A 25,471-nucleotide genomic window follows, 5' to 3' on the forward strand; every position below is an offset into this window, starting at 1 on the left:
ATTTCATTGAATACCCATCCCTCCCCAGAAGGATTATACTAAGTTTTGCTAGGTAGGAAATTCTTGGATTCATTCCTAGCTCCTTTTGCCATCTGGAATTTCACATTCTAGGACCTTGGATCCTTCATGTAGAAGCTGCTAAGTCTTATATTATCCTAATTGTAACTTTGAATTGTTTCTTTCTGTCTGCTTGCAGTATTTTCTCCTTGGCCCGGGAGTTCTAGAATTTGGCCATAGTATTCCTGGGAGTTTTTATTTTGGGATCTCTTTCAGGAGGTGATTAATGGATTCTTCCAGTTTCTATTTTTACCCTGGTTTTAGGATATCAAGGTAAGTTTTCCTTGATAATTATGGCTTTAAGATAGTCCAATAAATTTTCAATAATATCTCTTCAAATTATTTTCCAGGTCCATTGTTTTCCAATGAGATATTTCACATTTTCTTCCCTGTTGTCAAAATAACTTTGAGTTTCTTCTTTTGTTTGCTCATTTTCTAGTCTTTTTCTTGATTTTTATCTTAAAAAATTACAAAGATGGGCTCTGTTCCTGTGGTCAAAGGGGTACAATCCCAAGCTTCCAATTCTTTGTACAGCTGCTTTCAGAATTAGCTCCAGGGATCTATAAGTTTTCAGTTCATCCAAAGTGGTACAATCTAAGGAGAGGTGTGTTTAATACTTTCCTGGCTTATGTTCTAGTCTGTGAGGGACCACAAACACACTTTTCCACCTTGAAACTGTGACTAGAGTATCTTGCTCCCCTGTGGCAGCAAGTACTTGTATTCTAGTTTTTCTCTTTGCCCTGGAATTGTGACCTGGATCTCTGTATGGGTAATGCATTAGAATTCTGCATCCAGAGCCAGCAAAGAGCTATAATTTCCTTCTAACTAGTCATCTGATCCCATTCCCATCCATGGGATGAGAATTCCAAAAGCAGCTGCTGCTGATTCAGGTGCTCCAAAGGCCTATGCTGGCTTGATTAGTTGCGGCCTCATTTGACACAACAGTCTATGCTCTACTCCCACTCCAGAGCAAAAGACCTTTTGTGTTGACCTTTTAAGTTGTCTTGGATAGAATAATTGTTTCATCTTTTTTTGTGGGTTCAGCCACTCCAGAATTTATTGAGACATTATATCAGAATTGTTTGGTGTGTAATTTGGGAAAGATCAGGAGTGGTCCTGTTCCTTCTCCAACATCTAGGCTCTGCCCCAGTTCAACTCTTCTTAAATTATCTCTCTCCAAACTATTTTATAGGTCAGTTATTTTGTCAATTAGTTATTTCACATTTTCTTCTATTTTTTTTATTCTTTTGATTTTACTTTATTGTTCTTTGATGTCTTAGAGTCATTAGTTTTCATTTGCCCAAATCTAATTTTTAAGAAATTATTTTTGTTACTGAGCTTTTTGTACCTCCTTTTCCATTTGGCCAGTTCCACTTTTTAAGAAGTTCTTTTCTTCAGTGGATTTTTTTTTTGGCCTTGTTCACCATTTGGCCTATTCCATTTTTTTAGGGTGTTTTTTTTTTTAGTATTTTTGTGCCTCCTTTATCAAGCTGCTGACTCTCTTAAAATTTATTTTCTAGCATCATTTTCATTTCTTTTCCCAATTTTTCCTTTATCTCTCTTATTTGATTTTTTAAAATCCTTTTTGAGATCTTCCAGGTCTGAGACTAATTCACATTTTTCTTTAAGGCTTTGGGTGTAAATGTTTTGACTGTAGTTTAAAAAAACTCGTCTTAGAATAGATACTAAGTTTCAATTTGAAGGCAGAAGAGTGGTAAAGACTGGGCATTTAGGCCTGTGACTTGCATCAAATTTGAATCCAAGTCCTCTTGATTCCAAGCCTGGCACTCTGTCCACTATGCTATTTACCTACCTTTTTGTAGTCTTCTGAGTTTGGGTTTTAATCTTCCGTGTCACCAAAGTAACTATATGGTCAGGTCCTTTTTTCTGGCGTTTGCTCATGTTCCCAGCCTATTTCTTGACTTTTAACTTTATGTTAAAGTTGGAGTCTACTCTCTCCCAGGCTTTAAGGTTTTTTGTGTTGTTATTTTCAGAGTTAGTTTTGAGAGTACATAACTTTCCATTCTTCCAAGTTGGTATGATCTAAGAAAAGGTTCCCTGATTCCCTGAGGCCACATGCTCCAGTATGCTAGTGCTCCTTCTTGCCCTGGGACTGTGACCTAGAACCATGAATGGGCAATGTACCCAATACCAGCAAAAGATCCCATATAATCTCCTTCTGACCAACTGTCCAACTCCTTTACTATCTGTAAACTGAAAACTCCAAAAGCCATTACTATTTAGTTGCTCCCAAGACTTGCTGCTGGGTTGCTGGGATCCAGCCTGTGCTGGACTGTGCCCCACTCTCACCCCAACGAAACAGACTTTTCCTGCCAACCTTCTAAGTTGTCTTCAGCTAAAAAATTATTTTATACTGTCCTTGTGTGGGTTCTGCTGCTCCAAAATTTGTTTTGAGTTATTATTTTAAAGTAGTTGGGAGGGGAATTTGGGATAGCTCAGGTAAATTTCTGCCTGTACTCCCCTATCTTTTGGGTTAAATTTTGAATATTTGCCAGTCACCACAATGTCCTGTTCTTCCTAGAATCTCTATGCCATTCAATCCTCTAAACACTGGAACAAATCAGACTTGAAGGACTTCAGCAATTTACATTCTTATTTTAAAAAACCACAAATTATCAAGTGGACAAATGCCAAAGCTAGGGTATGTTGGGAGAAATATGGGTACTAATTAGTATTTTTAGCTGTCTTACAAAGTGATCCCCCCACAAAAAAATCTTACTTTTCTAGCAATCCTCCTTTCTTTTTTCTTACTCAGAACTAAAAGGCATGGGCACAGTTTTGATCAGCAACACATGGTCTTTATTAATTCACTTGTTTCCAATCTGCTCCCAAGTCCAGGACACTGAATAATACTCCTGGAAATGAGTGAGCAATCAGTGGGGTCGGAAGGCATAAGAGCAAGGAAGCATTATAAGTTTGGGTGAGAGACTTTAGTTAACTCAGTTACAAATCAGCAGCTTCACAGAAGTTGCTCTGAAGTTCATTCTTCTTTCTCTTACCCCCTAATTAAAAAACCACTTGTTTCCCAAGTTATATAAAATTAATCATAGTTGGTGAGTTGAAAGGGCATGGCATAGTGTGTACAATCACATTCTTTCAGCATTTTAACAGAAGAGTTGATTTTAGAGCAAGGCACATTGAGATTACAGAAATTCGTTTCTTCAGTTTCAATTTCCATCTTCCAGAAAGGAAAGTAATAGCCACTTTCCCAGAAAAGCAGACTTCACACAAGATGAAATGACTACTTTTTCTGAAGGATGTTCATCAGCTCTTAAATAAAACAGGCTTATTTCCCACTAGTGAATGACTGAATTCCCGTGATAGCTCTCCCAAGGATCAGGGCATGGATGTCATGAGTACCTGAAGAAAGAGAATTGAGAGAAGCAGATTGTTTTAGCTGGCCTCAGAGTAGATAAAATTAAGAGTCTTCTTTTGCCAGTTTTTTATTCTATTAGTCATTGACATCTCTGACGATCTGATGTAAAGGCTCCAACTCACATGGTGATCAGAATTGTTGTAGTCAATACCTCCTGCCACAATCAGACTGGAAGTCAGCCTGCCTTTAGGGAAGAGCCTTTGGGACCACTTGGAAATAGGGGCCAATGGAAAGCAGAGGGGTTCCTAACATCCAAACACAGCCCCTGGATTTTTTTTTTAAACCCTTACCTTCCATTTTGGAATCAATACTCTGTATTGGTTCCAAGGCAAAAGAGCAGTAAGGGCTAGGCAATGGGGGTCAAGTGACTTGCCCAGGGTCACACAGCTGGGAAGTGTCTGAGACCCTAGAACCTCCCGTCTCTAGGCCTGACTCTCAATCCACTGAGCCACCCAGCTGCCCCCAGCCCCTGACTTTTGAAGAGTCGACAATGGGTAAATACCCCTGCTTCTGACAGGACTGAATGCACATCACATCTAGTGTCATATGCCCAACATGAATCCCTTAATCTTGAGAACTAGCCTCAGGCAGCACACGAATCCAGACTATAATCATACCTTCCTGCCCTAGCAAGCCCAAGGCCAAAAGAGCTATTGTGTCCACCACAAAAGTGTTGGGGCTTATTCCTAATACAATGAGGAACAGGAAACACATATTATGCCCCACTTATCCTCAATTAGTTAGCTTTTTCCCAAGCTTTTGCTTGGGATTCTGGCGATTTTGATCTAGTCCCAAGTATGCCAATGAATCATTGTAACTTTAGGCTACTCACTTCTCCTTGAATTCATTTCTTCTTTTTGCAAAATGAAAAGATGGAACCAGATCTCTAAGGCCCCTTCTAGCTCTAGAATTTTATTTTCAAAAAAAGGCCCTATGACTGTCTGTCCTTTGATCCAGCCATAGCACTGCTGGGTCTGTACCCCAAAGAGATAATAAGGAAAAAGACTTGTACAAGAATATTCATAGCTGCACTCTTTGTGGTGGCCAAAAACTGGAAAATGAGGGGATGCCCTTCAATTGGGGAATGGCTGAACAAATTGTGGTATTTGTTGGTGATGGAATACTATTATGCTCAAAGGAATAATAAAGTGGAGGAGTTCCATGGGGACTGGAACAACCTCCAGGAAGTGATGCAGAGCGAGAGGAGCAGAACCAGGAAAACATTGTACACAGACTGATAGACTGTGGTACAATCGAAGGTGATAGACTTCTCCATTAGGGTCAATGCAATGTCCCTGAACAATCTGCAGGGATCTAAAAACACTATCCACAAGCAGAGGATAAACTGTGGGAGTAAAAACACCAGGAAAAGCAACTGCTTGACTACAGGGGTTGAGGGGATATGACTGAGGAGAGACTCTAAATGAACACTCTAATGCAAATACCAACAACATGGAAATGGGTTCGAATCAAGAACACATGTGATACCCAGTGGAATCATGCATCAGCTATGGGAGGGGAGGGCGGGGGGAGGAAAAGAAAATGATCTTTGTTTCCAATGAATAGTGTTTGGAAATGACCAAATAAAACAATGTTTAAAAAAATCTTAAAAAAAAACAAACGGTCCTATGGGTTAACAGGTCAAAGATACAATCCTTGGAAAATGAACCACAGGGGACAATTATGAAATTGTTTTAAAATGTTCTGCTCATATCCCAACATCCCATTGTTCAATCCAACAAACATTTATTTCATTCTTATTACATGAGAAGCATTTGTGATAGCCACTCAGGATATGAAGACTAAAAACTAAATATTTGCTAGACCTTCAAGAGCTTATATTTTATGGTGTACGTGTACGCAAAAGTGTAATCACAAAGTATATGCAAAATATTACAAAGTAATTTAAAGAGGGAGAGAGCATTAATGACTTGGGGGAGCAGCATCAAGAAAGACCTCAAGGAGGCAGCACCTGAGCTATTCTTTGAGGGAATGAATCCAGCAATTCTAAGAGCAGAAATGAGAGAGGGTGGTAGAGATTAGGGACCACCTATGAAGTCTGGAGCTGGAATGTCATGTACAAGCTTCAATGATAACAGCACTAGGCCTATCAAAGATATCAAAGAAAAAGACATGTATTTACTTATGGCAGCTCTTCATGTCAAAGCAAAAAACTGGTATATCAATTAGGAATAAGTGAAGAAATGATGGCATATAAATATGCTATTATTATTCAGGCCTTTTAGTCGTGTCCAACTCTGTGACCCCCTCTGTGGTTTTCTTGGCAAAGGTACTGGAGTTTTATGCCATTTCCTTCTCCATTTTATTTTACAAATAAAGAAATTGAAACCGTTTAAGTGATTTGCTTAGGATCATATAATCTGAGAGTGGATTTGAACTCAGTTCTTCCTGACCACAGACCCAGTGATTTATTGACTTTACCACCTAGCTGCCCAGCATATACATCTGAGAGAATAAATATTTTTGTGACATTAGAAAAAATGAAAGAGACAATTTTAGAGAAGCCTGGGAAGACTTATATGATGCACAACAAGATACGTAAACCAGAATAATTTATGCAGTAACAATAACATTAATAAAGAAAACAATTTCAAAAGACTTAAGAACTCTCACCAGTTAAATGACCAATCTCTTGAGGACTCAAAAGGAAGTATGCTACCTACCTTCTGATGGAGGAATCAAGGTGGATTTGTTTTTCTTGACAATATTAGTTTGCAACAAGGATTGTATTTTTCTTTATTTGGGAAGAGTATTTGAAGGGGAAAGGGGAGCAAGCAACAGCATTACCAAAAAAAGAAGAAAAGAAAGGGCCATTGAAGAATTTTTTTAAATGCATCGAAGAGAATAGAAAGCAGTTGAGAAGGAAACACAAGCAGCATAGCTTTGAAAACTAATAAAATTTATCATATACTTTTAAAAAAGCAAGCTATACATGGACAACTGGGTGGCTCAGTGGATTGAGGTCCTAGATTCGAATCTGACCTCAGACATTCCCCAGTTGTGTGACCCTGGGCAAGTCACCTAGCCCTTACCACTTTTCTACCTTGGAACCAATACACAGTATTGATTCTAAGATGGAAGGTTAGGGTTTTTTTTTTTTTAAAGCAAGCTATACATAAAAGGAATTCTTTATTTTACAAAGCATTCCCTTTTTCTGTCCTATTTTATATATGGAAATCTTTCTTGGTGTTTGTAAAGTTCAGAATTAAAACTTTAAAACTCTCAAAAAATGACTGCAAAGAGTAGCTAGAAGGCCAGTTTGATCTGAACATAGATAGCATGGATAAAGAAGAGTATTAGGAAAGTATCCTTGGAAGGCAGACAGGAACCAGATTGTGGAGGACTTTAAAACCTAGGATTAGGATTCTATAATTTATCCTAGAAGCAACAGGGAGCCACTGGAAATTTTTGAATAGGAGAGTTAATACTGTTAAAACAGAGATTTACTATATATCAGTTTGGCAGGCCTGTGGACAGAATGGAGAGAGACAGCTGGAAATAAAGAGACTAATTAGGAGGGTAATGAAATAGTCTAGACAAGGAGTGATGGAGGTCCTAAACTAGGGGTCGGATACAAGGGATGTCATGGAGGTTGAATCGGTAAGATATGGCAAAGACTGGTTGTGGGGTTTGATGGAGAGAGAAGAGTACAGGATAACACCTTACTTGCAAACCTGAGTGACTAGAATGGCGGTACACCAAACAGAATAAGCGAAGTTTGGAGGAAGGGATTTTTAGGGACAAATAACCAACCAATTCTATTTTGGACATGCACTGGTTTTATGGGTCAACATTTGTCATCAATTTGCCCAATGTCAAAAGCAGAGCTAAAACTGGAATCCAAGTCTCTCTCCTTTGCCAATTCACTGACCTATTCAGAATCATGGAGGCCACGGGCCTTCTGTCTGCCTCCGAACAGGGTCCTCACCTTCGTAAGTGTTTACAGCTTCCAAGTTCATGACGTGCCGGATCACATGATACTCATCAGAAATCCCATTCCCACCAAGCATGTCACGGGCCTGTCTGGCAATATCAAGAGCTTTGCCACAATTGTTCCTCTTCAGCAATGAAACCATTTCTGGGGTGGCCCTAGAACACACACACACACAGTTAATCCCACTGATTAGACTGATGAAGGAGAAACTCTGACACCTTCCATGGCTCCCTATAACCTCCTAAATTAAATCCAAACTGTCCCTGCCTTTATCTGTCAAAATTTTATCCATGTCAGGAGCTGCCTCCTTGGGGAAACCTTCTTCTCCATCCCTAGTTAGAAGTGATTTCCCCCTTCCCTGGATCCCCACAGTATCTCTCTCCTATGGTTGTGTTCAGATCCTGTTTCATATTACAATGATTTGGCTAGATAGCACCACTACTGCTGCCCACTGCTGCCTGATACCAGCATCAGTGCTAAGCATGGAACCTTACACAACAAGGGTTTAGATAGACAACAATCTGGGAATACTTGGTAAACTGAATTCCTCATATAGGAAAGGAAGGGATTGGACCCAGTGATTTCTAAGGTCCCTTCTTGGCCCTTCCCATTGGAGTCAAGAACTCGATGACATCCTGGGGCAGGGCAAAAAAATCTCTTAAGAACAAGAGACTGAATCTTGGAACCAGTTCTCTGTCCCCATCTTGACTGTGAGCCCTGTACTTTGCCACCTTCTTTGGCATGGAGATATTGGGCTCTCTGCATCCCAAGATATTGCAAGGAGGCAGCCACAGGCCAGTCAATGCACAACAAGTGTGGGAGCCTCAAAACTCTGGTTCTGAATGACAGGGAGTTGGCATTGTAAAACTTGCCTTAGTGAGTTCCTCAATACATTTTAAAAATTCATTAAAAAAATAAACCTACCCAATACTGTCCTTATTTTATGATCTCTGTACACAAAGGGGTATGTGAGTTTTAAATATAGATTTATTAGAGCATGTAATGTGTACATACACTTTAGATTGTATTTCTATATTACCATAATTTTATGCTAATTTAATAAACCTAATGCAAATGTCTCATCTCCAGAAAAAAGGATGGAAAGCCTGTGATTCCTAGGAACTGACATGTTTGTGTATGGCTGTTCTTCATGCTAAGCAAACTCAAGAAAACTTAAGTTTACATAAAGGATCATTTGGAGAAAGATTTTGCCATCAAGTTCTTATGAAAAACTGCCCAACAGGGGCTGGTCACCTTGAGGCAAATCACTTACCCACAAAGCATGTCCCTACTTCCTCCCTGAATTTTTAAGAAGCTCGCCTATTAGTCTAATTAAAAACGGATCGTCAACCCTCTTAGAGCTCCTAGCTTCTGGCCCACGGCTTAAGTATTTCCTCTTGTATGTGACCCTTCCTGGGTCTCCTCAGGGATAAATGTACTTTGCATAACTTCGGAGGTGCTTTGTATTTACCAATCTGTAACTATGTATTGCCAAGGAGGAAGAGGACTTGGGGGCAGTAACTATTTCATTTTTGCCTTTCCACCCTGCAGTGCCTTGCACAGGCTTAAAAACTGTTTCTTGAATCACACTGAAGGAAAGAAGGTACATTATGAGAGGGCAACATGTAGTTGAAGGGCTGTTGCTAGGCTATGGTGCTAACGTGCCGGCTTAATGTATATAGATGCTTTCACAACCAACGGCTCTTGTCCCTCACCTACTGTGCTTGGTGGACCTAGTTAGCCCCAAAGCAGCCAGCCTCTACCTGGCCAGCCCTTCACCCAGCCTTGGTCCGAGCCCCATACTTGTCCTGGTCCTTCAAGCGCCCAAGCTGTAGGCATGCATGTAGACCCAGGGTGATCTCTGTGAGCATATCAGCCAGTTTCTTCTGGATGAGCTGGTTTTTAGCCAATGGGACTCCAAACTGCTTCCTGGATATATGAGGGCAAGAAGAAGAAGCAAAAGCAGAACAAATAGAGATATCAAAAAAGACCACAGGCCTTGAGGTGGCTGGAAGAAGGCACTGAGGGAGCAATGGAAAACTTCTTGGAGGCAAAATGATGCATTTCTGCAATATTCCAACTGAGGAGCCCAAGATCAGGACAGAGAACCCTAGGAAGCCTGCCCAACCATCACAGCCACTGCAGTGAAGATCGCCACGGGGAAGGCTCTCATCTTCTTCTTCACTCCCACCCCTCCAGTGTTGGGCGTGCTCCCCTCCAACCCTAGGCTAGACTCTGTCATGCCTTTCTAAAGCCCCTCCACTTCTACAATCAGGCCAAACCCATCTCCTCCAGGAAACTTGCCCTGATCAGACTTATACTTTGGGGCCATCTCGGGTACTACCCAGGGTGAAGGGAAGAGGAGGAATGGAGAAGAAAGGTCCCAGCTCCAGTTACCTGTCTAGGGTGTACTGCCGAGCAGTATGCATACAGAACTCTGCAGCACCCAGTGCCCCCCAAGCAATGCCAAATCGAGCTGTAGTCAGACATCCAAAGGGGCCCTGTGGAAAGAGAGAAGGGGCTGAGCAACCTTTCTGTGGCAAGGATTTGGTGGTGGGTCTTCATAGGACACTGGAACATCCTCATCTAGGGAATTGCTAGAAAGAATCTTAAAAACCATCTAGCCTAATCTTATTTTACTGAGAAATAAGCAGAGGTTCAAGGAGGCTAAATGACTTGGTCAAAGTCAAAGAGTGAGTAGTAGTGTCAGGTTTGGAACTCATGTCCCCTCCCTAAATCCAATGCCCTTTTTTCCATATCATGCCAAACCCCTCAAATCTCCCCTCTTCCATAGACCTTGATTATCCTCATGCCCATTCTCAGGGCCTGGGGATACCTATTACCTACTAGCCTCCCTCCTCCTCTCCTGTCCTTTTTCTGACCCTGATGTCACTCACAGAAAGGCCAGATGCATGAGGCAGCAAATTCTGTTCGGGTACTTCCACGTCATCCATAAGGATCATTCCTGTGATTGAGGACCGAAGTGCAAACTTTCCCTCGATTTTGGGAGCTGACAATCCACGCATCCCCTTCTCTAACAGGAAGCCCCGCACTTTACCATCCTCGCACACAGCCCAGACCACAAATAGGTCAGCCACAGGTGAATTCGTGATCCTAAGGGAAGGGATAGGGAATAGCTTTGACGAGATCCCCTTCTCCAATAAGTTCTCCACCACCAAAGACCCATCCATCCTGTTCTTCAAGCCTTCATAGGATGATAAATATTTGAAGCCAGGGGGCAGCTGGGTAGCTCAGTGGATTGAGAGCTAGACCTAGAGATGGGAGGTCCTGGGTTCAAATCTGACCTCAGACACTTCCCAGCTGTGTGACCCTGGGCAAGTCGCTTGACCCCCATTGCCTAGCCCTTACCACTCTTCTGCCTTGGAGCCAATACACAGTATTGACTCCAAGATGGAAGGTAAGGGTTTAAAAAAAATATTTGAAGCCAGTAGGGACCTAAAACCATTATCTTGGTAGTCCAACCCTCTTATTCTATAGATACTGAGCCTGAGTTCTAGAGAGGAATTTGTCCAAAGTTATTCAGTCAATAAGCATCAAAGCCAGGAGGGAGCCCCCTCCCCACCCCTTCACCCTCTCACCAGGTCTTGGAGCCATTCAGGGTATAGGTCTTGCTGGCTGCATTGTATCGGGCCTTGGTCTCCATACTGCCTGGGTCACTTCCATGATTGGGTTCCGTCAATCCAAAGCAGCCCAGGATTTCCCCCTTTGCTGTCAATCAAACCCATTGTCATAGAACTCCTATTTCCCCAAGGAATTTCTCCCCTTCCCCAGATCACCTCCCTATAATTCCCATTCCACAGGTATCTCCACGGCTCTTGGAACTTGCAAAGTTCTAACTAGCAGGCACCAATGAAATTCAATAATCCTGGGGAGACTGGTGGTGGGAATGTCGATCAGCAGGATTGATGTCAAGGGGGGAAATTTATGGGTCATGGGTTAACTAGTTGGGAAAATGCTTAGGGGTCTCAGGAAGAGGATCACTGAAGGGCTGGCAGGTTTGGGAATCTGAATCCGATTTTGGGGTATATTAATGAGGGCAGAGCTCAGGAGTCCATAGTGGGTCAGCAGATTCAGAAAGACTTGTTTGGGATCTAAAACCAGATAGTGGGAAGGGAATGGGGTGGGGAGAGAAGAATTACAGGAAGAGTAATGGACTCACAAAAGTAGACCACAAAGAATTGGTAGGTCTGAGAGGGAATTTAGACATTATCTAATTCAGTTCCTTTATTTTGTATATAGTAACACCGAAACCCTGAGTAGTTAACTATCTTGTCCAGTCACACAGCCAGGAATAGAATCCAGATCTCTTGACTTCAAAGACTAGAAAAGGCTGCTTCTTGCTCAAAGGACTCAGGGAAGGCCAGCTGAGAAAGGACTCAGGGATCCTTGAAGAGTGGGTTAAATTAGAAACTGAGCTTGGAAGAAACCTCAGAGGCCATCTAGACCCACCTAAACTCGAATAAGAGTGCCACACATCATTTACCCAATAGGGAGTCACCCAACCTTTGCTTGGAGACCTCTAGGGGGACCAGCTACCTCCCTGAGCATCCATTGGACAGCTCTAATTGTTAGACAGTTTTCCCCAAAATCAAGTATGAAATTTCCTCTCTGCATCTTCTACTCTTTACCCCAGTTATGCTTCTCTGGAAAAACTAAAAAAAAATTTACTCCCTCCTTCATGTGATAGCACTTCATATATTTGAAGATAGCTATCCTTTTAGCCCTTAAGTTTTCTTTTCTATAGCAAAGGAGGGGGATTAGGGTTCCATGGCTGGTCAGTTGGGAATGGAGCACTAGGGTCCAAGGAAGTTCAGGGTCCTACATAGATTAGGAGGTTCTAGAAAGATCAAGGCATCTGAGTCAGTCAATAAGGGAGAGACTAAGGAGCCCTTGGAGGGTCAGTGGGCTCAGGAAGATGGATGAAGACTCTTCTATTCCAAGTGCACTGCTCTCACCCAGTCGGGGCAGGAACCTTTGCCGCTGCTCTTCAGAGCCATAGGCATAGATGGGGAACATGACCAAGGAGGACTGGACGCTCATGGTTGACCGGAAGCCACTGTCTACACGCTCTAGTTCCCGAGTCAGAAGTCCATAGGCTACATTTGAGGTTCCAGCACAGCCATACCCTAGAAAAACAAGCACAGTCCATCAGATAGGCTGGGTCCATAATCCCCAGGAACTTCTGGAGGAGAACAATCACTGAGCTGATAGAAATCATTCTATCACCCTCGGGCTGGCCCATGGAGATGAATAGCCCATGGCTCAGACCCAATCCCCAGCCCCACAATTCTATTTTTTTCCAACATTTTCCCATTTTTACATGATTCTTGTCTTCCTCCCTTCTTTCCTGCCCTCTCCCAGAGTTAACAAGCAATTCTATCTGGGTTATACATATATTACCACTCAAATCCTATTTCCATATTATTCATTTTGTAATAATCTTTTAAAACCAAAACCCCAAATCACACGTCCATATAAACGTGTGATAATCATATGCTTTTCTTCTGTGTTTCTACTCCCACAGTTCTTTCTCTAGAGGTGGATAGCGTTCTTTCTCATAAGTCCTTCAGAATAGTCCTGGATCATTTCATTGCTATTAACAGCAAAGTCTATCACACTTGATCATCCCACAGTGTTTCAGTTACTGTGTATGCTATCCTGATTCTACTTATTTCACTCCGAGTCAGTTCATGCAGGTCTTTCCAGTCTCCCTGAAATCATCCTGCTCATCATTCCTTTGAGCACAATAGTATTCCATCACCATCACGTACCACAATTTGTTCATCCATTTCCCAATTGAAGGACATCCCCTCATTTTCCAATTTTTGCCATCACAAAAAGTGCAACTATAAATATTTTTGTATAAACAGGTCCTTTCCCATTTTTTTTATCTCTTTGGGATACAGACCCAGTAGTGGTATTGCTGGATCAAAGGACATGCATTCTTTTAAAGCCCTTTGGCCAGCCCCACAATTCTTAAAAAAGTTGAAATTTATATGTGCTCCCAGCTAACTTCATTGTCAATAATTATTGTCCAGCATGAAGGACAGCAAACTGTTGGCAAAGAGATCTCTGATGCCATGTGTTAAGAATAAATAAGGGTTAAATTGTAACATGGTATGATTTTAGGGTGAAGTCAACTAAAGTTCTTTCACTTTTGCCAAGAACAGATATGCATATAATTGAACCAAACCTAAACTGACTGTTCTGTCAATTATATCCCAACATTATTGATGTATATAAATCCTGACAAAAACTTTCCAATGAAGAAACAATTAGATCAAAATTCTGAAAAATAAATTTTGAAGAAATAGTTGTATCATGCTCAAATTACTTTTGGATTACTACTTTGATACCTGGATCAAAAAATTTCATGGTCTCTTGCAGAATGCCTAAAGGCATATACTGCTTTTTTTGTTTGTTTTTTTAAACCCTCACCTTCCATCTTAGATGTATTGTGTATATTGGTTCCAAGGCAGAAGAATGGTAAGGGCTAGGCAATGGGGGTTAAGTGACTTACCCAAGGTCACACAGCTAGGAAGTGTGTGAGGCCAGATTTGAATCCAGGATCTCCCGTCTCTAGGCCTGGCTCTCAATCCACTGAGCAACCCAGCTGCCCCCATAAATACTAAGTTTCTTTTTGGGAACTCTCGGGAGGAAAGGCACCTGCTGTGGCTACTATATGCCTTTGGTTTCAGGGGGGAGATAGGGGAAAGGGGCAGTTGCACTTCATGTTGGAAAAAAAACCCAAGTTAAAGAAATCGATTCTATAATAATAATGATACTGGCTTGATAAGAGGAATTAAGCCAACTATAACTAGTGCCAATTTATGACTATAAAGATAAGCCATGGCCATGTGTTAAGAAATATCCTTTGTTTGAAGCTCAAATTGGAGGAATATTGCCAATAATAGAAGACTTAGAAAAATATAAGGAGTTATTAATAAAGTCCCCCATGTAATACTCCTACCCTACTGGTAAGAAAAGAAGGATATTAGGTTATAATAAATAAAGGTCAACCAGTTTGTACAAGATTTAAGAGCTATAAATAAATGTTATTCCTATGACTCCTGTTGTTCCTAATCCTGTTACCATTATAACTTCTGTACCTCTGACTGGATGAGTTTTTTCAAGGATCAAGGATGTTCTGGCTTCTTTTCCATTCTATTAACTGAAGAATCTAAATTCTTGTTTGCTTTTACTTAAAGAATTTCTCAAGGGTTTCATGAATCCCCTACTATCTTGAAAGAAAATTTAAAGTTGCTTTTTTTACCAAAAGGGTCTTCCTTTCAATATGAAAATGATTTATTGATAACTTCTGAAACTGAAGGACAAAATAAGATTGAAACTCTTGCTTTGCTTAAGTTCTTAGCTACACAAGGATGTGAAGTATCCTTGGACCAGCTACAATATTGCCTGCTAGAGGTGAAATAAATAGGATGTTTCTTCTCTGAAAATGGAAAGGATGTATTGTCCTCCAAAGAGACCAATTCTAAGAAGGAGGACTGCACATACTAAAAAATTGCTGCACAATTTTTTCAGTTTGATAAGGCTACTGGAGACAGTGGATTGCCACCTTTCCTGAAATTGTTAGGTTTAAAAAATTTTTTTAACTTTTATTTTCTGTCTTAGTAACAACTTCAAGACAGAAAGGCAAAGGCTGGGCAAATGGGGTTAAGTTACTTGCCCTGGATCACACAGCTAGGATGTATCTGAGGCCACATTTGAACCCAGGACCTCCCCCTTCTAAACCTCACTCTCAATCCACTGAGCCACCTAGCTGCCATATTAGTCTTTAATTCTGATGCGGCATAATAATTTCTCTAATGCCTTAGAATGTAAAGAAAACCTGAACAGGCCCTTTTAACCTTAAGAGAGCCAAAGCATCTCCTCTAGCATTAGAAAGATTCAATATTAATAAGCCTTTCCATTTACTTTGCCATGAAAAAGATGGGATGCCAAGATTAGAGCTATATCACTAATCCACAGCTTTTTTTCTCAATTTAATTGGACCCCACTTCACTGTCCTCAGGGTGCCAAAATGCCTGTGGCATTTACTATGGCTCTGGCTGATAAGGGAGAAATTACAGGCCTTAACCTGAGGACATGTTCCCCTATATGCATGTTCTCTGTAGTTAGGAATTTCGAGCAGGGCATAACAGAGAAAGCTGACAGCATGAGACCCTGCAGACCAACATTCCACTCAGAACTCCCAGGACTGGGACTGGACACAGGCAGTTGCTGGAGAGAAAGCTGGTGGACTCTGGAGGAGAGGGAAGCTGTTTTCTTTAGCTGCCAGGAAATTGGACCAGCTGGAAGGAGTGGTTGAGTGAGTGATTACCCCACACTGGTGGACAGTGTGTGTGTGTTAATCCTCATCCCCTCCTGAATCCTGTGAGGACTCTTCATTCTGAGACTGCTGTCTGGATCAAAGAAGGCCTCTTGGTTGTGAGATCTCTTTGGGCCCCAGTTGTCTTTGCCCCTACAAATCCTTTGCTAACTTTAATTGTTCTTTTAATTAGTTAGGTTAAGATAATTTTAGAAAGTTTAGGGTTTTAATATCTGCAGTGGGGTTAGAAGTAAGGTAGTCCCTTTCTTTCTCCTTTTAGGTAAATAAACTTTTATTTTATATACATATAGCTTGTTTAATCCTTCCTTTTAACCCTCCCCATAACATCCCCAAGATATGGCTATGTCCATGTCTGAGTCCATTAGATCCACTTTTGTCTCTAAGTCGGCAAACTATTTGTGAACAAGTCTGATTATCTTAAGAACCAATAGGATAAGAGTAGGGACTTTTTTTCTGCTGAAAGTTTCAAACTTTTCAAAAGACATAATCTCTCCTAATACTGGTCAGGATGGGAATGTAAGGAGAAAAAGAAGATGGGGAAGAAGGAGATTCTCTCCCCTTTGTGAAATTTAGAGAAATGCAAACTTGTGAACTGAAAGAAAATCTATTTACCATGAATTTCCAAATTGTGGATTAAAAATTTGAGTAAGTTTGGGGTTGCATTTCCCCAGTACTAGGGCACATACAAATAGCAGACCCCTTTCTCTCTTCTCTTGAATGATAGATTTATTGTTTTAATGTAAGGAAAGAAGGTGAATAAACAGAACTAAAACCAATTTAAAAGTTCTATCTACGATGAAATCCAAAAGCAGAGGAAGAAAAAAGCAAACAGATTTTGCAGTTTTTAAGCCTTCTCTGGTGAACCTCCTACTATTAACTCTTCTTTCCAACTTAAGAGTTTAGATCAAAAAGCAAAATCACCAATTAACTAGTGATTTTTTTAAAGATCAAAACTGTTAGATGAGTGAAATTTTTTTATGTAAGGTAATTTAGAATGTCACATGATTTGCTATTAGTTTTATGTTGTGCCTGTTTTAAGTAAAACTGTCAAGTATTTAGTTGGGCATATTTTGTTTTAAAATGAATAATAGTAATAATTACTTTGTGTTTGGGGAAAAATACAAAAGCCTTTGTAAATTCTTATCATCTATAAATTTTGGGGGGGATTTGTCAAGTCTGAATCTTCAGCCTTAGCAAGGAGCTATAAGAATGCTATGGCTAGAGGCAAACTAGGTGGTTCACTGGATAGAGAGCCAGGCCAGGAGTTAGGAGGAGCTGAGTTCAAATCTGCTCTCAAACATTTTCTAGTTGTGTGACTCTGGGCAAGTTACTTAACCCCAATTACCTTTCCTTATTGGTCTTCTGCCTTGGAACTGATACTTAATATCAGTTCTAAAATGGAAGATAAGAATTTTTAAAAGAATGTTATGATTAATGAATGCCTTATTTAGAATTCATAAACTGGCAAAAAATAAATGTTTTTACTGAGAAACTGAGATTCCCTCTTCCAATACAAATTACTCACAAAGTGATGGATAATTTACAAGTTTGCTTCTAGTGTAGAAGTGATTTATATGATTATTTGTCTATTAATTATGAAAATTATGAAATTACACCTAGAATAATATGTATTGATGTTATATCTTTAAATTGAATATCAACAGATTTTAAAGGATTTTTTTAACCTTGACGTTAAAATGCAATACCTTATGAATTCCAGGTCAACAGTAGCCAGTTCAGTGTTTTTCTGGGTTCTGATTGAACTGTCATGCATTCACCATATATGTAAAAATCTAGAATGTGATTATTTTCCTAATTTCTAATGATTGATTTTTATACCAGGATATGTTTATTAAACTAGAAAAGAAAGATGTTGAATGAATGCTTTTGAAAAAATTTTGTATGTACTTACTAAGTACAAAAATAAATGTTTCTACTTATTGCTAACTAACTTATTGCCACATAAAAAACAACAATCATGGAAATGGGTTCGAGTCAAGAACACATGTGACACCCAGTGGAATCACGCGTCGGCTATGGGGGTTGGGGGGGAGGAAAAGAAAATGATCTTTGTCTTTAATGAATAATGCTTGGAAATGATCAAATAAAATATTATTTAAAAAAAACAATCATACATTGCTCTAAATTGTAAGTAGTGGAACTTGATATGTGAAGTGAAACCTTACCTTCCATCTTGGAGTCAATACTGTGTATCAGCTCCAAGGCAGAAGAGTGGTAAGGGCTAGGCAATGGGGGTCAAGTGACTTGCCCAGGGTCACACAACTGAGAAGTGTCTGAGGCCAGATTTGAACCTAGGACCTCCTAGAACCTCCTGTCTCTAGGCCTGGCTCTCAATTCACTGAGCCACCCAGCTGCCTCTTTGCTCTGAGTTTTGATCACAGATGTAACTAGTGTTAAACTGATACTCCCATCATTCAAAGGAAAATGCCAGGAACAACTCAAAAGGAAGCACCAACTGAAAAATACTATTGGTGCACATGGATGACTAGGAAGGTTGAGAAAAAATCTTTATGAAGGTAATGGCAAGACCTCTTGAAGCAGTTTCCCTCCTATGATATTTCTTTTCCAAACAGGAATATTTCCCACCTAGATGATTCTGAGACTGGCTATTATGCCCTGTGAATAATATGGAACTTGAATATAGGACTGACTGTTCTAAAAGGTATCTAAGACTTTCACTTGAAATCAGAGTTCATTGAATTTTGTCCTCGTATACCTAAGATAATTCAGTCTATGATATTAGGCTTAGATCCAAGGGAATAGTAGCTACTAGTAAAACCATGTCCTTCCTCTTGTCAGAATAAATTTCTTTGAAAATGTCAAGAGAACTGCAAATTAAAAAAAAAATTTAATGGATTTTAATGCTACAATCAATGAGAATCTTTGCTCTCCTAAAATGGAATGCAAATATACAGGACTTATTGCTTTGATTTTGTTGTTCTGAATTTATGACAGTAATTTTTAACTTCTAAGCCTAGATGTCTAAGACAAATCAGTTCTCAGGCTTGTCATTTCCTTGTTCATTGGTTTAATAGTTATATATTCATGTATAAGATTATGTCTACATAGTATTATATCTTAACTGAATGATATGATGATAGGGTAAAGCTGTGATGTGATAAATATGTAAAAGTTTTCATTTTTAATGGATTAGTACACTTTACTTCAGGAAAAGTCACAATATTATACCATTTCCACTTGAGAACTAAGATATATATGGCTAGTTTTTAAGTGTCTTCCACCGGATCAAAGTATATACTTAAAGGTCTCATGAGAGCTGTAATTGTACCAGCAGCCTTAGAAGTTTGGCTGTTGGGCCAGTGAAAAACAATGGAAAAGGTCAAGGAAAAGTGGTGATCCTATAATTATCCATTTTAAACTTTATCTTGGGGCTAACAGAAAACTATTACATCTCTTTCACTTCCATTTGAATATCTATAGATATCTACAAGTCTACCACCCAAATGCCTAAAAACACAGGCTTTGGAGAGGTTTTAGTTATTGTTATCCATAGGATCTCAAGTTGGATTGACGCTTTTACCGATACAACTATTTAATTTAATTAGTTGTCGAGAAACTTTTTAAATCGTGTTAAGTTCTTGCCATCTCTCTATGGCTCTCTCTCTCAATCTCTGTCTCTCAAGAGACAGATGGGATTATTTTACAAAGACAGGTCCTCACAGATCTTCTTCCTCTAAGACCCTTCCTCAGACTTACTCATACCACATACAGGGGCCAGGTAAAGATAAAAGGAAAAACGAGAGGTGAAGACTGAAACTCCCTGAACTTTCAGATGAGTTACAAGTAGATAAATGTAATGTTCTTCCTATAGCTCTGATGTTTTTAAGGTTAATTCTATATGGTTTAAACTGGCTTTCATCACATGAACTAATTACTGGAAAGCCAATGTGACTGAGTTTTTAAGATCCCATTAAATCATACCAAGTTTTATCATTAGTGGGTTTATGCAGCATTAAGGTAGCTTGGAATCTGAAAAATGGAACTAGTGAAAGAAAGACCTCTACAAATATGTCCCAAAACTAAGGTTCTTTCCAAGTACTGTTTTGGTTTGTTTCGAAACCCTTACCTTCTGTCTTAGAATTGATATGAAGTATTAGTTCCAAGACAGAAGAGCAGTAAGGGCTAGGCAACTGGGATTAAATGACTTGCCCAGGGTCACACAGGTAGGAAGGCCAGATTTGAACTCAACTCCAAACCTGACTCTCTATCCTCTAAGTCATTCAGCTGCCCCTGTTCCAGGTACTGTTAAATTGTTAGCCTGATCAAAGACCCTGAGATGTGATTCAGAGACACATAACTGAATGGACCAAAATGAACAATTTGTGGATAATGGTTTAGAACAGATCCCTCTGACATAGAATTTCCAAGGAAAAATGCTTCCAGAAGCAGATGATTTCATGAACTACATAGCTAACCCCCAAATGAAAGAATAAGAAACTCAGTGTTTAAATAGACATTAATTTAATGTCACACACATGTTCACCCAAACTCTTAATATTATCCAGTATGTGAATTGCATTTGGGAGTTAGGGAATGGTACAGGATATTTTAAGGGATATTCTCTGAAAGTAAACATTTTCTAAATTTTCTGATTCAACCTTGTAATATTATTAGTTTTGTTATTAATGGTGCTGCTCTGGACATGTTGGTTATACAAATATGTGTATAATCACAAGTCAATATGACTTTTGAAAAGATTTGAACTCTCTGAGAAAGTGATACTATATGGTCAGGGTGCCAGGGCGGGAGTAAGGAAGATCTGGGTTCAGATCAATACTTAGTCTCAATTCTAAGACCTAGAAAATAAGGATTAAAAAAAAAGAAAGTGATACTATAAAATAATATCAAAAGGAGGAATTTACAAGGAATAAATGAGGGTTAAACTGTAACAGAGTACAGTATTAGCATATACCTATACCTATGGATCACCTAAAATTCTTTAGCTCCTTCTAAGAACAGATGTCCCTACTTGAATCAAACCTAAATAGATTGTTCTGCCAATGTTGTTAATGTATCTAAGTCCTGGTAAAATTACCAATGGAGAAACAACTGGATGACAATTCTGAAAAATAAATGATCAGAAATAGTTGATGTATGTATGAGTTACTTTTAGATACCTATAAAAGTTACTACTCTCTTCCTTGCAAAAAAAGTGCTGTTGCTGATTTTCCTCTTAGACCCTGCACGCTGCCTACGGGTATATTTTCTGGACTTTTTTGGTAAATTTTGTACTATTTCAAAGACTGTCTCTATACATTCTCATTCCAACCTGACACTGGCACACAGTAAATTCTTAATAAATACTTATTTTTTTGTACTGGGAACAAACTAGAGACCCAAACTTTGTCCTAGCCTCTGTTGTTCAAGACAGCAAGCTCACAGGGAGAGACAAGAAACAGGAAGAAAGTTGGAATGTCTTCTACCTACCTTGAATGGTCGGACCTAGCACACCCAGTTCCCCCATCTCTGAAACAATCTCCCGGTGAAACACTACAAGAATAAGAAAACACAGTCCATAAATGTTTGGACAAACCTGAGGCCTAATTCCAGCCCCTCCTCCTTCCCTAGTCCTAAGGAGAGATTCCAATCTTGTCTCTAGGGAGACAATCTTGTCTTCCAAGGCTTATGGGAAAAAGACAAGACCTTCAGGCTCTCTGCTATTCCCAACCCCAAAGGGCCTCCATTCTTGATTGTTCCTGAAGAGACAATCTTTGGGGCTAAAGGGAAGCCACCCTCCTCTGAGGCCTTGCTCTCACCCAAGACCAATACCTTCATTCCGATTAGCCAGGAGAATCCGGGGCATCAGCTTTTCCTGGCAGTAGGTTCGGAAAGTATCTCGGGTCAGGATCTCATCAGGGGTCAGCTGTGCTTCCAGAAGAAGTGGGTCCTGCCAATTGAATGTAGGGCGGGAAGCTTGAAGGGGCAAAGACAAGAGGATGTTAGGGTAAGAGGAATGAAGTTCTGCTCATTGCTCAACCCGTTCCCAGCTCTGTTCTCCTACTCTGAATAAAGAAAAAGCTGGCTTTGTTTCTTGATTGAAATACTTCCTAAAAGCACTACCCAGGACAAGCCATTTTTACCTCTCTGAGTCTCAGTTTACCCATCCATAAAATGCGGATAATATTCCCTGTGGATCTTCTCTATCAGAGTTGTTTTTCACTGTGCGAGAACTTTGCAAATCTTGAATGGTTTACAGAAATGGGAGCCCCTGTTATTCACCTAAAAATTATCCCTCTTCCTCTCCCAACCCACTCATTCACAGGGCTTTGGTTAGGGTTTGAAATCTGACCAGATTCTGCGACTAGTGGGCCAGAGATGAGGCAAGGCACTAGACATCATATTCTGGCTTGTTCATACATTTACTCATCAAAGACTTCTAAAGCATTGTGCTTAGACTTGGGGACACAGAGTTAAGGTAAGACAGAATATCAGTCTTTATGCATCTTGGTCATGAAGACATTCCTTCATTCATTCAACAAATTGTGAATATCTGTGCTTAAGCGTGGTGAGTCGGTATTTACCTAAGACATAGTCCTCGCTCCTACTGAGCTGTAAACCCTGGAATGTTGATGATACAAATCCAGATAAGTATAACACTCACTGGGACATGTTACAGAAGTAGAGAAAGTGTGCTATGCATGCATCAAATCCAGAAGCTACGTATTATCTCTAGAATCACATAGAAACTTCCACTGGATTGGGAGCCCCTTCGGGGCAAGGACTGTCTTTTGCCTGCCTGAATCCTCGGTGCTTAGCAAAGTACCTGGCACAAGGTAGGTGCTTAATAAATGTTGCCTGATTAGCTGGTATGGAAAGCTCTTCATACCCTGGGTCTGCCCTACCTCTCCACCCTTTCCGAACAATTCATTACTCTCCACCATGCGGGATGGTCCAACCATGATAGCCTTCTTGTTGCTCCTCACACACAATATTCAGCTTTCCTTCCCTTCTCCATGTCTCTGCCTATCCCCAGGGCTTAGCCTCAACCCAGTTTCTTGGCATCATTGGTTTTTGTCAAGATACAGCTCAAGGGCTGCCTTCTGCCTGAGACCTTTCCTGATTCCCCCTCACCCAGCTGCTACTGTTTTCTGTCCCAAGGTTATGCTGTATCTGCTTTGTATGTGTGCATATCTATATGTATACCTGTTGTTTCCCTGAGTAAAATATAAGCTCCTCAATGACATCTAATTAATTGCTTTTGTCTTTATATCACCAGCATCTAGCACTGTGCCTGACACCTAGTAGGTCCTTGGTAAGTGCTTCTGGTCAGCTAGATGGTACAGTGGATACAGCAAAACTTGAGTTCAAATTTGGCCTCAGATACTTCCCAACTGTGTGACCCTAGGCAAGTCATTTAACCCTGTTGGCCTCAATTTTCTCATTTGTAAAATGAGCTGGAAAAGACAATAATCCACTCCAGTATCTGTGTCAAGAAAACCCAAAATGGGATCACAAAGAGTTGGACATGACTGAAAAGATTGAGCAATAACAAAATATCTTTACACAAGCCACAGATAAGTAAGTGCTCGTTGACTGAGGAAAAGATGGGGATCCAAGATTAGGGAAAGCTTCCTGAAGGTTCATAGAATCATAGATTTAGAGTTGTAAGAGACCTTATCAGTCAGAGTCCAGTCCTCTGATTTTATAGAGGAAGAGCCTGAGATATAGAGTGGATAAGTCATTTGCCCAGAGTCAAAGATATATAGGTAATGTCTAAGGTAGGATGGTGCTAAAGGATGACTAGGAATTTAACTAGTTAAGAACGGTAAGGAAAGAGGTCCAGGCATCTTGAATAGTTTGGGAAAAGGCTCAGTGCAGGAGAGTGCCACGGTGTTTGGAAAGAACATGGTCCAGTTTGGTTGGAGGACTGTAACTCAAACTAGAAAGGTAAGGGAGGTGCTAGATGCTGGAGTGCCTGGAATGCAAGGCAGGACTATAATCAGCACCAAACATTTTTGAGCTAAGGAGTGGCACATGTAGATCCATATAGAAGAATGTGAAAGAGAGGGGCAGGGGAGAAAGGGAGAGGAAAGAAGGGAGACAGGAGACGAGATAGAGAGGGGGAAACTAAAAGAACCTGACTCTGAGCAGGGTTTTTAACCTTTTTTGTGTTATGGACCTCTTTGGCAATCTGCTAACACTTCTGACCTTTGTTCAGAATGTTTTTTAAATAGCTGCAGAAAATGCTACATTTTGTTTTAGTTGAAGGTTAGTGAAAATAAAGATGTATTTTGTTTTCCATCCAAGTTAACAGGCTCCCTGAAATCTATCCATCCAACACCAGGTTAGGAACTTCTGACTTGGAGAATTCATTCCAAAAATCAAATTGAGAGGGGGAGGTAATCAGGGGAGTTGCCTCAATCAGCTAGATAAGTAAGAAGATTTTGGTCTTTTCTAGGACTTAGACTGTATCATACTTTGGACACACTCTTTGGAACATCATGCAAGCCAGGATTCACAGGATGATAAATTGGTTGACTATCACTCTAATGGACTGTTTTGGGAGGAGCCACTCTTTTATGCTGGCCTATAAAATTCATGAATACTTCCCTGCCCCCATTCTTTTTATATTTAGGTCCACTAAAAACACCTAGCCATTTCCAAGAGACACCAAAGTACAAGTCTAAAGTTCCACAGGAAGATATCACTACATGTTTCAACAAAGGAAGTTTCTTTTAACCTCCTAAACTAACTTGTATTAAGTATCACACTGGGGAATAACACCTACAAAAGTGCGGTACTTTCTGCTCTCTAGAAACTAACCAACTTAACTGTTTTACAGAGAAGGAAACAGGCCAGAGAATGTAAAATAAAGTGCAAGATCACATAGCTAGTAAGCAGCATAATCAGAATTTGAATCTGGGAACCCTGAACCCAAATCCAGCGTTCTTTATAACGTCTTGACTGCCTTTCTTGGATGGTCAAGTCCAGAGGTTCCCCTGGACTCTTCTTGCATAAGGGCAAAAGTGTCCCGGGGGATGAAAATCTTAATAGACCAGGGAGTCTGTGAAAGGGGCACTGAAACTGGAGAAAGGGTCGATGCTTGTTACTAACTGAGCAGATGTCTTTCCCTCCTGGGTATGGTTTAAGTGAGCTCTTATGCTTCCTTCCAGCTTTAACTCCCCGTTCTTCCCTTGTCCCTACTCACCCCGGGTCGCAGCCTGGGCGGTTCGGCCTCTCACCAAGGCCAGGATTGGGCTGTGGACTTGGCTCAGGAGCCGCCACGTGGATACACCCTTCAGCGCCATGGGGTGGAAGGGAGGCTGCCTGAAAGAGGAGGAAGAGAAACTCAAGGTTCAGGTCTCCTGCCTGCCTTCAGTCCCGAGATTCTGTCCTAGCGAGAACCCATTTCCCCGAGGGAAAGACTAGAACGTGGGAAGGGGCACTGGAGTCCAGGTCAGGATGGCAGCTTCAACCCTAGTAGGGGAAGCCGAGAGGATACGACTTTCCACAAACCCAGACTCCTCCAGTCCCTCGGCCCGGGAGAACGACCCCCTCCCCCCGGCCCAAATCCAAGTGGGAATCACCCGTAGGTTACGAAGTCCGAGAGTCAGCTAGATCTGGACCACAAAAATTCAGTGGTACTGAAGGGGGAGGAGCACATTTCTGCCCCTTTATTGGTCCGAATGTAAGCGGCTCTGCACTGAGA

At 40.6% G+C, this 25,471-nt stretch overlaps 1 protein-coding gene across 1 annotated transcript; it reads right to left on the reverse strand.

The window, feature by feature from the left end:
• Positions 1-2,854: 2,854 nt before the first annotated feature.
• GCDH (glutaryl-CoA dehydrogenase) lies at positions 2,855-25,471 on the reverse strand. The gene is made up of 11 exons (XM_001377725.4): positions 25,350-25,471; positions 24,971-25,089; positions 21,592-21,735; positions 21,250-21,312; positions 12,386-12,556; positions 11,009-11,138; positions 10,307-10,523; positions 9,807-9,910; positions 9,213-9,338; positions 7,404-7,564; positions 2,855-3,438 (listed from the first exon to the last, which is right to left on the reverse strand). The coding sequence occupies exons 2-11, from the start codon at positions 25,068-25,070 to the stop codon at positions 3,365-3,367; spliced, it is 1,290 nt and encodes a 429-aa protein (XP_001377762.2). The 5' UTR covers positions 25,071-25,089; positions 25,350-25,471; the 3' UTR covers positions 2,855-3,364.

The sequence above is a fragment of the Monodelphis domestica genome, chromosome 3, assembly GCF_027887165.1.
Source record: "Monodelphis domestica isolate mMonDom1 chromosome 3, mMonDom1.pri, whole genome shotgun sequence".
NCBI classification, from domain to species: Eukaryota; Metazoa; Chordata; class Mammalia; order Didelphimorphia; family Didelphidae; genus Monodelphis; species Monodelphis domestica.